The sequence below is a fragment of the Topomyia yanbarensis genome, chromosome 3 (assembly GCF_030247195.1).
Source record: "Topomyia yanbarensis strain Yona2022 chromosome 3, ASM3024719v1, whole genome shotgun sequence".
Classification (NCBI taxonomy): Eukaryota; Metazoa; Arthropoda; class Insecta; order Diptera; family Culicidae; genus Topomyia; species Topomyia yanbarensis.
This window is the reverse complement of record NC_080672.1, coordinates 340230857-340244717: the sequence shown is the minus strand read 5'-3', so window position 1 is coordinate 340244717 and position 13861 is coordinate 340230857. Positions and strand designations below refer to the sequence as shown.

The 13861-nt window shown below is 35.7% G+C and overlaps 1 protein-coding gene across 3 annotated transcripts in view; it reads left to right on the top strand.

The window, feature by feature from the left end:
* Positions 1 to 13861, top strand: part of LOC131692042 (serine/threonine-protein kinase NLK) — a 307702-nt gene that overhangs the window by 249684 nt on the left and 44157 nt on the right. For all 3 annotated transcript variants that reach the window (XR_009305902.1, XR_009305903.1, XM_058978878.1), the window contains one exon: positions 10228 to 10283. Coding sequence is in view for 1 of the 3 variants with exons in the window: in XM_058978878.1 (XP_058834861.1) it covers positions 10228 to 10283 (56 nt within the window). In the remaining 2 variants the exon portion in view is untranslated. The remainder of the gene's footprint in view (positions 1 to 10227; positions 10284 to 13861) is intronic.

Genomic DNA, 13861 nt, shown 5'->3' with positions numbered 1-13861 from the left:
CTTTCAGTCAATCGTGTGTATAAATTACCAACAGTGGGAATGTGAAAAAAAATGAAAAAAATTGCTGCATTTTTTGGATGTATGTATTATGAATTTTTCACTTCCAAGATGAACATTTTCGATGTAAATTGATGAATATCGATGGTAAATTCATGTTTTTTTAGAAAACAATAGATGTTTTTAATTGAGATTTTTTTATATAAATTCAAAACTAGCTAAAAAGGCAATTTCTGGGACTTTTTGACCATTATGATGATTATTACAAATTTGGATAAAGTAACGATTTCGTGAATTGAACGATTTATTGTACGAAAATCTTGACCAAGTTCCTAAAATTCTGAATGATAAACCTCGTATTCATAAAATTATTTATGTTTTCAAGAAACTAGTTCGCGCCAAAAATATACATGACGTTACATTCCAATGTTTGGCTGGGGTTGCTTCCTGGCACGTTTTGCCTTTCTCAATAGAAAGGTATTGCAATTGCTCTGAAAACCGACTTTTTAACGGAGGTCCGGAGGGCCGAGTGACATAAACCATTCGATTCAGTTCGTCGAGTTCGGCAAATGTCTGTGCGTGTATGTATGTGTGTATGTATGTATGTGTGTGTATGTGCGTTTGTGTGTGTATGTGACCAAAAATGTCACTCATTTTTCTCAGAGATGGCTGAACCGATTTTGACAAACTTAGTCTCAAATGAAAGGTGCAACGTTCCCATCGGCTGCTATTGAATTTCTAATGGAACCGACTTCCGGTTCCGGAATTACAGGGTGATGAGTACGAACACGCAGAAAATGTCGATTTTAATAAATTCTGCAATGAATGTATAAAGGTGAAAATTTTTCCAAAATATGACCACAACTGCTTCGATTTGTAGTATTAGGTCACTAACATCCATTCAAAGTCTATTTGGCCACATTGGCCACCATCCTCGGTTCCGGAAGCCCCGGCGGAAGTATCTAAATTCAGAATAACAGTCACATCGGTTTCTCGGAGATGGCTAGACCGATTCGACTAAACTTGGTCTCAAATGAAAGGTATTGCGTCCCCGTAAATGGCTATTTGATTTCATCCCGATCCGACTTCCGGTTCCGGAGTTACAGGCTGTGGCGTGCGATCACATAGCAAATTGTGATTCAAACCGATACTCCGATGAAATCAAAAAAGGTAAAAATTTCGCTAAAATGTCTCTCAAACAACTTAAATTTGCTGTTCTAGGTCACCGACGGCCAACCAAACTTTCGTTGACTACATTGACCACCATAGACGGTTCCGGAAGTGCCCGGGAAAAGCGGCCATCTTTCAAAATTTACGAACTCACATCAGTTTCCTGGAAATGGTTGGGCCGATTTTCACAAACTTAGTCCAAAATGATAGCTATAATATCCCCATAGATGTCTATAAAATTTCGTACGGATCGCTTATATGGGTCCGGAAATATAGACTAAATCGTCCGGTCACATATGAAATTCCCATATAAGAAGGAACTCAATTTTTTTTTCAAATGGGGAACTTCATAAAATTTCAGAAATCGAATTCGTATTTTTGATGCCAAACATCTTTAAAATGCATGAAACGTCGAGATTTTATGTTATCTCGAAAATTTTTTATTTTATAAAAATCGACTTTTTGGGACTTTGCCGATTTCGCACCTTTTTTCAGTTCAATATTACCGTGGCTGTTATTTCTTTTTCAAAATTTTAGAACTCGAATAATGATTTATTTTCCTGTATATAGTTGTCATGTGATGTATAATAATAAAATGCAATATATGCATTTAAAAGTTTTTAATGAATATAAACAACGCACACATTCTCGTGAGTCATGATTGAGAAAGGCACAATTGCACCGCTAGGTGGATTAAAGTAGGTTTTTTTTATGATTCTTGTTCATAATTTGGGGAAACGGTGGTTTGTATAAACTATTTATATCAACTAAAAGAACCGACTATTTACGGAGCTTTATTGAGATTTTCGTAATTTCTCATCACGTAACCGTTCATAAGTTTGCAATCGGATTTTTCTGACGGAGTAGTGCGATTTATGTTCACGATATCAAGATCTAAGCTACGTTTTTAGCAATTTTTCTTCACGTTATCGAGATATTTTAGTCACAAGTAGGGTGGCTTATGTTCATGATTTCAGAATCTGGTTCACAATTTTTGATTGATTGAGTATGATTTATTCTCATGATTAATTCAGGATCTTAGGCACGAGTTTCGTAATTTGTATGTATTCCCGTTATCGTGATATTTTATTCTTAAGCTCACTTCCGAATTTGACATGTGGATTAATGGGACTCATGTTCATGATATCAACAGTTTTGTCGTGATGTTCGATTCTTTGCCTTTTCGTGGTATGCTTTTTATTAATTGCTATCAGATTTTTTACTCAGAGCAACGTGTTAATATGAGCTAAATGGTAAGTGTGACTGATTCGCGGTATCTTGTTTAGTGAACTATATCACGAATACGATTATTTTGCGAATACGATTCACATATCTGATGCTCGTACCTACTATAAGTCGCTAGCAGATGGAAATAACCAAAATTTTGTAAAACAGTTCCTGTGAAAATGTTATGACCATGTGAAGAGTTGCATGAAATTGAAAATTAATAATTTATTAATTAATAGGAATATCTTCTGAACATCGCAAACACTCGAGATAGATCGTAAATTGTGTAGTAGGAATCATGAACCAACTCGTGAATCAATGAACAATATTTTATGATTTTGTGAACTATTTCACGAGTGTGAATGGTAAGTCGTGAATTTTATACTAGGAATCACGAACCATTTCTCGAATACATGAATAATTTTAGGATTTTAGTAACCAATACACAAACACGTATGGTCAGGCGCGACTATCGTACTAGCAATCATACACCAGTTCAAGTTTCCATGAATAATACTTCATGATTTTGAGAACTACTTCTTGAGCACGAATGGTAACTTATGACTAATATAGTAGGATTCATGGTCCAGTTCACGGATACATGAATATTTCATGATTTTGTGAACTATTTCATGAACACGAATGGTCAGTTGACTATTATACTAAGAATCATGTACTAGTTCACGAATACATATTTCATTATTTTGTGACCTATTTCACGGGCACGAATGGTCATGAACCAGTTCACGAATACAAGAATAATAATATATGATTTTGTTAGTTATTGCTCGAGCACGGATATTGAATCGTGACTTACATTTTTTAGGAACTCGTACTCAACAAAAAAAGAAAACATCCACAACACAAGTTTCAGGACGCCATAGTTAATGACCCCAGTGATATAAGCACCCACACTCTTATAGCACTTGAATCGACAACTCAAAGGCTAGCTCCAGAATTTAGACCTGCGTGAATATTCAACAGCCCTTGCGAATATGCTAACGGTTAGACGGTGACAGAAATGAATTTATATACACACGGTTGCTCGCGCTACATACAAACGCTTACACGATAAAACACGTTAACATAGAAACGCTTGTGTCCTTCGGGATGATATTAACTTGGTAAAAAAACTGACCCTGTGATTAAGCAGTCATGTTACCTTTCACGATATCATGAACGCGTTCTCAAGCACGAACATACAAACACCCGTTTTTACAAGCATGGATGGCCTAAGTCAGTAATCCCCTACCCTCGGCCTAAATTAACTAGCTAGCGTCAATCTGGTGCTAGCTTAGTCCTGCCCCTAAGTTTGTGTCGGATTCTGATGAGACGAAGTTGAAACGCAAATATAAATTTAGTTATAGGTTTTGTGTTCTTGACGCACGAAGATGGTTTTAAACAATTTTCTTCTAAATGGAGAAAGAATAGTTTTTACCAAAATTGTTCTCCACTAAGGAAAAATATAGCATAGTGCTCATAATGATATTTTAAATTTTTTTAACCCCATTTTGTTTTAAATGTCTGCGGCATGCATATTAAATCTTATTTTACAGCATCTTCAAGCCGGTCTCTGCGATCAGCCATCATTTCACCAAAATCCATACTGGCAAATCAATTCATGTTCGCAAAGTTCACGTCAAACTGTTCAATTATTCATCTTTTGTCGTCATGCCACCATGCCGAATACGTGGTGTGTGATCAATATTCATAAAAACAAAAACGTCCTACCGGCGTGCGGTGGTCAGCAGTAGCTAGTCAAACACCGTTCAAATCTGTCGGCACACACGTGTCAACATGAAGGTAATTGGCTGCATACTCAGCTGCCACGAGCCCCCTTATGGATTGAATTAGCCCAGGCCGCGAGCGGGTTCATATTTCAGAGGTGTGTAGATTTGCAAGTTCTGATAATTCATAAATTTATGCTTGCCAGTGTGCATTGTGAAATAGAGATTTTCCGCTGAGAGCTTTGCTGCTGTTGTTATTGTTGTAACCGACTGCACTGATCAAAATCCATAAATGTGTATAAAATATGCGCGAACAATGCAGCATTGTCGGTGGAAGTGTTGTTTTTTTTCTACTGGCCTTTAGGCATAGCACATAGTTTGCATGATTAATACTGTTCTTTCTGAGGACTGTACTGTACATACTGCAAACCACTATAAAATATCATACAGAGTTGCACGTGGATGTCGCTTCATGAGGGGGGTCTGGACCAAAACAGGTAAAATATTTTTGTATCGGTTTCCAACTTGTTTATTTGCCTTACCCTATCCTCAAAATACAAGGCAATTCTTTGGTACTAAAATTGTATTGCAAAATGTTGACAGATAAATTACCCCAACCTCCCTTGTTTGAAACTTATTGCTCAAAATAGGCAAACAAATGAAGCGAGCTTTTCCAGTTCATACCCACCACCAGAAGATAATAAAGACCGAACAGATGCAATGCGTGCTGCACATGCAGATTGTGTCGCTTGTATTCTTTTAAACATAAAAGTGCAGTTGATTTATTTGCGCACAAAATCCTTACCTACCGAAGTCGCCCAATTGGGTAACGCAGCTACATTCTGGATTCGGAACGAGCAGTAAACCTACTGGCGTGATTTATTTCTGACGGAGAGAAAAAACGTTTTTCTTCGACTACGAACAAGCTCATGTAGCTCATTTGTTTGTAGGTACAAGCACATTACTTATTAGTATGACTGCAAGAGCATCTCTAAAGCTACTCCCCGGCAGTTTTTTACGCACCATCGGACTCTTTGTTGTAGAGACAATTTGCACACCCGAGTGAAAAGTAGGACAATTCATCACCCAGTTCGTCCTTCCCTCTGAACATGATGAGCACGAATTATCATGTAGTCAAAATGGAATGGGTACCCCTTGTCCATGCAACAGAGCGGCTTGCGGAGAGTCGTGAGCTTTCAAGCGTGAGTGTCAACCCACAGAAGAAAAAAAAAAACCGCCCGCACTGGCCGTTATCTAGGGCACCTTCGAAAGGGGAACCGAGATTGCGGTTCAACCTCAAAGCGGTTCAGCTTCGTGCTTCTACAGTGCATTTGAATATTTATTAATTATTATCCGAGCCATAATTGAAAGAAATAACTTCTGAAAATGGGGATCGTGCTGCTGCAACTAATTATGTTCATAGTAGGGGAGCGCTTGCCTCCGTCGAACGGTGGAGACATTGGACAAAAACATGTCACAATGCTGGTAGTCTGTAGGGTCAAACGAGCTTTTCCAGTATGTACGGTCATTCAAAGTTGGACAACGAGATAAGTGGCAGCTTTCGAATGGCATGGACGATCATTAATCAGATGCTCGTTATCGCCATTATAATAAGTGCGAAGTCACGAGAGCGTGATTTTAGGTGCTTCCGTGATGAATGGCGGTTCTGTTTCATTCCGAAACCTGATATGCAAAAATGCATGGGAACTTACTTGTGTTTGTGGTTTGTGCTACTTTTACAAATATGTGCCGAATAAGAGCAAAGATTAAACTGTATCATTCTTGCTTTGATAACTATACGAAAAATGCACGTTCATTCAGACAGTATATTTAGCAAAAAGTTGTTTAAACTCGATGAAAAACCATGCTGGTGCAACTTCTCAGAAAGAACTTAGTCTAAAGTCTCCATGAAGAGTGCTTTCTGCTAGAGTAGGTCATTTGAATTTCGGTTAAAAGCAACGCAAGGTTGGTCCATTTGCCTTTGCGGTAACTATATTCTGTATTCGACTGAAAGCCATTTGCGTCGACACAATTGTCAAGGCGGAATAGGATAATTTTCTTGAACAAAAACCACATACAGGACAGCATGTCAATCGGCCGATATGAGTTGTGGTCGGAGGCAAGTTTTCTTATTTTGGAATTTGGTCCTTCACATAGCTTTAATCTCGTCTCGTAGGGCATTGTTGCCATGTTAATTCAGCATGGGTCTTTCTCCAGACAACAGACAAATCCAAGAATGAGGAGGACAATAACAAAGAGACGTGCGCGGTAGATCTTTCGTACCGGGACATAATTTTGACAGAGCTTCTTCGCCATGATGTATAGTGAATATCTAGTGATTAGAATATTCGATGCTCCCGTTGGTACTGTTTTGTTTGCCCATATGGTCAAAGGTTTTTGTCTGTCACGTTACAAATTTACGCTTTTTTCATAAGTCGCCAAAAACGATTCAGCTTCTATCACAATTGCATATTATTAAGGTCCGTAAACCCTATATTTTTTTTACAGTGAGTTTATTCCTATCATGAACGGTTTTCGCTTTATTAACCTTTTAATACGTCTGTCACGTTACGCTATTTTCGCAGTAATCTTTGAGGTTGCCCGACGAAATTGAAAAAATCTGTTCTGTTAGACACCGGAACACGGTTCTAAGTTGAAGCTTCGAAAATTAACAAAAGCTTGAAATATTTTATTCCTGAACAAAACCGTTTTTACAGAGTATTTTCAATGATCTGTCACGTTAAAACCAACATCTGTCACGTTCCAGTTGTGTATTTTATTGGAGGAAGGATATCAGAGCAGTCGTACACAAACATTCTTGATCTGGGAACTCAGTACTTACAGGAAATAACATGTTTGAAAAACACCTTTTTATTGATGAAGAAACGTGAATAACTTATGGAAAGGTCGTAATTTTAGAAAGTAACACTTTATGTCGTAAGAAAATCTAACTAGGACAATCTTTCATTTAAATTGAAATAACATTGAATATCTTTTATTGTTATTTTCTCCAGAAATCAAATATATATATATATATATATATATATATATATATATATATATATATATATATATATATATATATATATATATATATATATATATATATATATATATATATATATATATATATATATATATATATATATATATATATATATATATATATATATATATATATATATATATATATTGAAATTCAATAATATTTTTAAACATTTTTTTATGTTTGATAGTTGTGAGTATCTTAGGAAAAGGACGTATTTTCTCTAAATAATATTTTTGTGGAAATAAAACTAAAATATTTTGCTTTGAAATGACATTTAATATAATATAAGAAAATTATATTTTTATATCTAGTTTATACTATGAAATTTAAATGCATTCTTGAAGTTGTTCTTCAAAATACTTTTTTCTTATAGCTTCTTCGTAATGCAATTAGAGTTCCTTCTATTTTCAGACCTGTTGTAACAAAAAATATTTTTAATTTAAATGCATTTTTTAACCAAACCTTTTTTTTGTTTTTTTGTAAAGCAATAATCCATTTTCATCTCAAATTTTCGAGATTATTAGATTTAAATTGGACGATGGAACAATGTGATTTCACGCGAAAAGTTGAAAATGTGGGTTTCATTTACCTTTTCATTTCCTTACGGTCTTGTAGTCATTTCAGGCCATGCATCAACAAATGTTAATACATGACAGACATTGAATTTTTTTTGAAGCTCGTCATTCATTTTACTTAATTTTAAAGAGTATATTGCACGGAAAAATTTGTTTGGCACAAAAAGCGATAAAAAAATTTGCACCTGTGGTTGTCATTTTTGGAACCTTAACCATATGTCGTTCCCCAAAGATTGCTCATCGATATTTATCTAGTAAAGCCGTCAACGAACGGGGGCCAATAACTGCGGTTTTTTAATGTTTAATTTCTTAACGTTGGAATATCGCAAAATTTGGATCATTTCTTGAATACAGCAGATAGAAAGTTACTTTGTTCCGCAAAAATATGTGATTCTACATCGCAAACAACTTTGTGGAAGATTACAAGAACTTAGAAGAATAACTAAAACAGTTTTCATGACAAAAACTTTGGTAAGGGGTCCTCCATATAACATGTTCCTTAACCATTGAAGTTAGATATATAGTGTCTTTGGCAATTTCAACTTATAGGCAATTTATCACTTATAGGTGAACAGTATATTCCTGCAGATGGGCAATCATAAAAGCAAGAACTTCTCCGAACAAATTATGCTCCCAAACTTTACGGTTTAGATGCTATAAATTTTGAGTGCGAAAACAACATTTTAAAGCACTGTTCAGTGGAGTTTTTGTGTGTCGATTTATCGGTCGATTTCATCATCGTCCGCAGGCTAATTATATAAAAGTAGAAGCCTATCAGCGGTTGTTTTATAATGAGTGTAGTTTTTAGTACTAGTGTGCAATTATTATGTGCTAGTCGTATGTCTATCTGTGTATGTGTTCGTCTGAGTATTTTTGACAACTGCGTCAGGGAATGGACGCAGAGCTGGCGTATATGATAGAATAGTCGGTAATCCTTCCGGTGTTTAATGTGTGCATTCGATTTGATTTGTTTTGGAAGATTAAGGTACAATACCGAAGCACGTGAAATGCAATTGTCGTTAATGGTAAATAAACATTTGCTTGCCTTCAGACGAATTCAAGTAGTTTGATTGCATGTTACATGTGTTCTTTTCTTATACTTCATTAGTCTGTTTTGTTGTATTTCTATTAGTTTGCCTTTCCACTACTCATGTATACCACAAATAATATACATCCAATTGTACACTTATAATCAATCTATTTGCCTCTTTTTTCTTTATTCGGCGTGTTATATTTTCTTTCATAACGATTTCTAAAATTAGATTCATAGTAACAGTCACTATCGCAATCAATTGCATATTCTGTCATATACACTTACAATCTCTCCCATTCCAAAGGTACAAACGCTCGTGGCTTTCACGATAACACAAACGCAAACATGTAATTGTAATCATCTACACATGATTACGCCCGCGATCTCGCAAACATTAAATAAAATAATTCAGCGTGTATTTTTTTGTGCAGAAGTATTCATCACCTGTAACTCTTTCTCGTATTATTTCACAGTACAAAGTTCACAATTTTTTTAAATTATGCATGCTAAAACTTCTATGCCGTTTTAAAAATTGCCTCGAGTCAAAATGATCTGATTGGCAGTGGAATATGCTTAATTTAACATGCCGGTGACTCGTGTCAAGTTTTATCGGAATCGAAGATGGTCATGATCTCAAAGATTTTCGGACGAATTTTGGTGAAATTCCTCTCTTACGTTTGGGGTATTTTTTACCTTCATTTGGTGTAAATATATAAAAGATCCACTGCTAAGTTAGATAAACAAAAATTATTTGCGGGCAAAGATCAGTCTGGAACGATATACAGCTATTATTTATCGCATTTTGTTAAAATATTGTACGATCAAAATCCTTTACATTTCATGGAACGATAAAACAACTTATAGAGTGACGAAATAATGACGCACAGATTTGCAAAATTCCGGCGCTTGGCTTCCACTGAGTGGAAATTGTTTTTGACAAGACACCACACTCAATATTTTTTCCGCACGAACAAGTTACTTTTACTGACATTCCACTGTGCAAAACATTCAGCTGCGCACACCTCACATCAGTGACGTGCGAAAGTAAAGCATCGGGCCGCTCGTAGAAGTTTCTGACGACACACCGAACTGTGGGCGGTTTTAGGTGTGCTGTTTGGTATAGTAACGATGAATCCGGCGTCGCATGTTGGAACCATGCCAAATAGATCTGAACTACTCTCGCTGTCAGACGGATCCAACTGGTATTGAATAAACTAGTTCAGTGTGATGTGTCGGGTCGGGTGGTGTAAGAAATATTTAGACGTGGGATCACAAAGCCGTTTCAGTGCAAGGTCAACCTTAGACAGATTGGCTGACGGTAAACCGGTTGAATCATCACCACCCAGGCTGCCTGTTGTAAACAGCTGTTTGCAGATGCTTTTAAATTACTTCATTTTAATATTGCCGTTACCTAATTGTTAATTATTTTCTTCTCTCTTTTACTTACAGGTACTGTCTGCGCTTGACATCCTGCAGCCTCCCCATCTGGACTTTTTCCAAGAAATGTATCCTTTTCATATTCTTTAATTTACATAATCATTAGCTACAAATTTACCTTTGGTGAACCCCTGCAGCAGCTTGTTTCAGATAATCCAACCTTTTTCTGCCTTTGCTGTAAAGCCAACCGCAGTGACACTGCGTGTAGGTTTCGGAAAAGTTAACTGTAACTGTAACATAAATCCTCATTTGCAATTTTGGTTAGGTAACAGCATCAGCCACCGCATGCTCTTGTCCCCGCGAGTACGAAATCAATGTACTAGCTCATGCGACATTAATTAGTAACACTTCATGCTAGCTAACTATGGCCACCATCACCGATTGAATAAATGGACTCATGTGGCAGATCCATATGATCATCTTATTTCATTCACATTACATACTGCTCGGTATTTCGGGATAATTTTTTAATACTACCGGCATTATTCAACTAACATCAAAAATTCTGGTGGTAGTGAAGTGGAAAATATTATAATCATAACGTTACTCGTAAATCGCTCTCTCTATCATCTTCGCGTTACGAGGAAAATCGCTAGCTACAGCAAGACGCCTCAAGTGAAAACAAGTGTATCCCTATTAGCTCAGTTTGTTCGAAACAAGAGGAAAACAAGCGAAGCGCGTTCCCTTTTCGCCTACACTGCAGCTACTTTGAGGAAACGGTTTTTCATCGCCCGCAGTATCCTGACATGGTAAAGTCCTTTGCAAGCGCACGAATGTGAAGAAGTGGAGGAATTTCTTGGAAAACAGTAGTGCAACTATGAAGTACCCTATAACAAACTTGCACCGTATGGTGTGGATGGTTGATGTTGCATCGTAGAGTGTTCTTACCCGCGGAAAGTCGGTCTTCGGATGAAATAGTTTCCACCCGGCTTACATTTTAGAATACCTACTCGACTCACGGCTGCTTCTTAATATGCGTATCTACTGCTGCTAGCAGTAGTAGCTACTAACCGTTGTTTGTGTTCACGAGAAGATAAGTTTTCCATTTACTGCTCTATTTGATTTCAATTTTGCATGCACACACAATCATGCAACCGAAGTGAACAAATCGTTGCTAAAGATGTATTATTGAAATTTTCTACAATAGAGCTCTAAGCTACTTATTCGATTTCTTTATGTCATGACCGTAGTATCTCATTTGTATTCCAAAACTTGTTAGAAGGGATTGCCGTTTATTGATCACTTGATTATAGGCGGCTCTTCTCCAATATTTCTACTAGATGCCCATGAAACCAATTAGCGACTTGGTAATGATTGTTACATTCGTACTTTGAAAATATTTACGTTTTCAAGCTCAAACTAGAAAGTACATCGTCTTGTTAAGAGTGTTTGTTCAGTGTTTCCGTTTCGCGAGAAACTTGAAAAAGGAGCGTCTCAATTCACAAGAATTTAAATTTAAAAAAAATGCGTCGTTCACAGTTATTTAGTTAATTCAGCCGAGTTTCACATTATATGAGACACTATATTGACTACATTTCTGAACATGTGAAATATTATTTTCAGAGAGATAAATACGTCGCGATGATGTTTCCGTCCAATGTAGTTTTAATTTTTTCTAAGCGCATGATCTTATTTTTTTGTTAATTACTTGAGTTTTCTTTGCAATCTTATAATACAAAAATATACACTTGAACAATATCAAAATGTGAAATTTTAAATCAAAAGTGTCCGTTCGACCCAGTAAAGGTTGCTGTCAAAAAATCATCTCTCAGATGTGGCTTATTATTAGTTAAATTGGTGTATAAACAAACAAAACTGCCTATTCGGTGTGATGAGCAACCGGAGAAGATCCTAGAAATCACATTGCATTCTTGAAATATTTTGAAATTTTTCATGGTGCTAGTCCAAGGAATCAATTACACTAGCTTACAAATTTTTAAGTGTTTGCATGAAGTTAGGCAAAAAGGTGTTTTCTAAGTCAATTTTGGATCGCTGAACACGAAAATCATATCCATTTTCTTTTTCAAAGAACCTTTTTGTGATTTTTTGAAAAACGTGTTTTTGAGCATTTTTTGCAGTTATTGGTCAATATCTCAGGAACAAATCTTCCGATTAAAGCAAACCATTCCTTTCCAAACCTACCATTCGAAAGGTATCGATGTGCCCATTTCAAATATGTATAACATGTTAGGACAAAATATCAACAATTTAGGGTTAAGAGCAACCAAAGTAAAAAAAGTAATGCTTGGCAAAATTACTCATTTTTAGTTGATTTTTCGTAAAAAAATAATTCGGCAAAAAAATCTTTCAAAATCTTAGGTGACAGACAAACTTTTCACGTGAATTTTAAGCCTAATATCACGAAAATCCGATAAAAACTGGTGATGTTATTAAGCACCGAGTGAAAATTGCTTTGTTTTTCACATATCTCTTTTGGTCTTAAATAAGATTACACTAGTTTACAAGAAAAATGAAGTTACGAGAAAAAGTGTTTTCTAGATTAATTTTGGGTAGCTGAACACGAAAATAATACTCTATTTCTCTTTCAAAGAAGTTCAAGCTTAAAAAAACGTTTTTCTTTTGCTTCCTCTGTTTTGTTTTTGTTCTATTTTTTTATTACAGAAAAAAATTATTTTTCATATTTTCAGAATCTAATTTAACAGGCAGATTTTAACAATTTTGATGTAATCGCGATAAGCTAAGAAGAAAGGTGTTTTCTAAGTTAATTTTGGATCGCTGAATACGAAAACCATTTTTTCAAAGAAGCTTTTGCAAGATTTCTTTGAAAAAGTTTTTGGGCACTATTTTAGTTATTTGTCAATATCTCGTTCAAATAGGATCCGATCGAAACAGTTCGAAAGGTAATGATGTGCTCTTTCCGAAAATGTATAATATGCGTAGATCAAATGTACATTTATTATGATTAAAATCGACCAAATTAAAAAAAAGTCTAATGTTCGACCTTTTTTAAAATAAAATGCATATTTCTAGTAATTTTTTTATAATAAATCAAGGGCAGAAGAAATTTTTTTTAGAATCTAATGAGATAAATAATCTTTTTGCATAAATTTTAAGCAAATGGTCACAAAAATCGGATGAAAATGTAGATGGTATGAAGCACTTAGTGAAAATTGTAACTTTATTTTTCGCACAATCATACTTTCGGCTGAAATAATCTTCTATACTTGAAAGTTTTTGTTTGTGTTTAGTACTGTCTTCTCGAGCTGGCATCCATCCATCCTGCGGCATTGAAATGGTTTTGGATATATCATTGTATAACTAAGTGCTCTTTTCAAAATGTGGAAATATTCATTGGAAAAATTTGGTTTTGTCTGTGGTGAGTATATATTTAACGAATTAAAGAAATTTTCGCCTTCTGCTTCAACAGGCTTCGCAGCAGATTATCAGTTCACAGAACATTACGTGGCTAGTACTACGATCCCACTGAGACTCCTTCCCAATAGGGACTCGAATATTTGACGACTGGCTTATGAGACCAGTGCTACACCCTCTAAACCGCTGCACCAGGGCAGGGTCTGCTAAAATCATAAAATTTCCATTTCGCTCAATGTGCCATAGCATCAACATTTTCCATCCGATGTTAGTGATATTAGACTTAAAATTAACGTTAACATATTATCTGTCA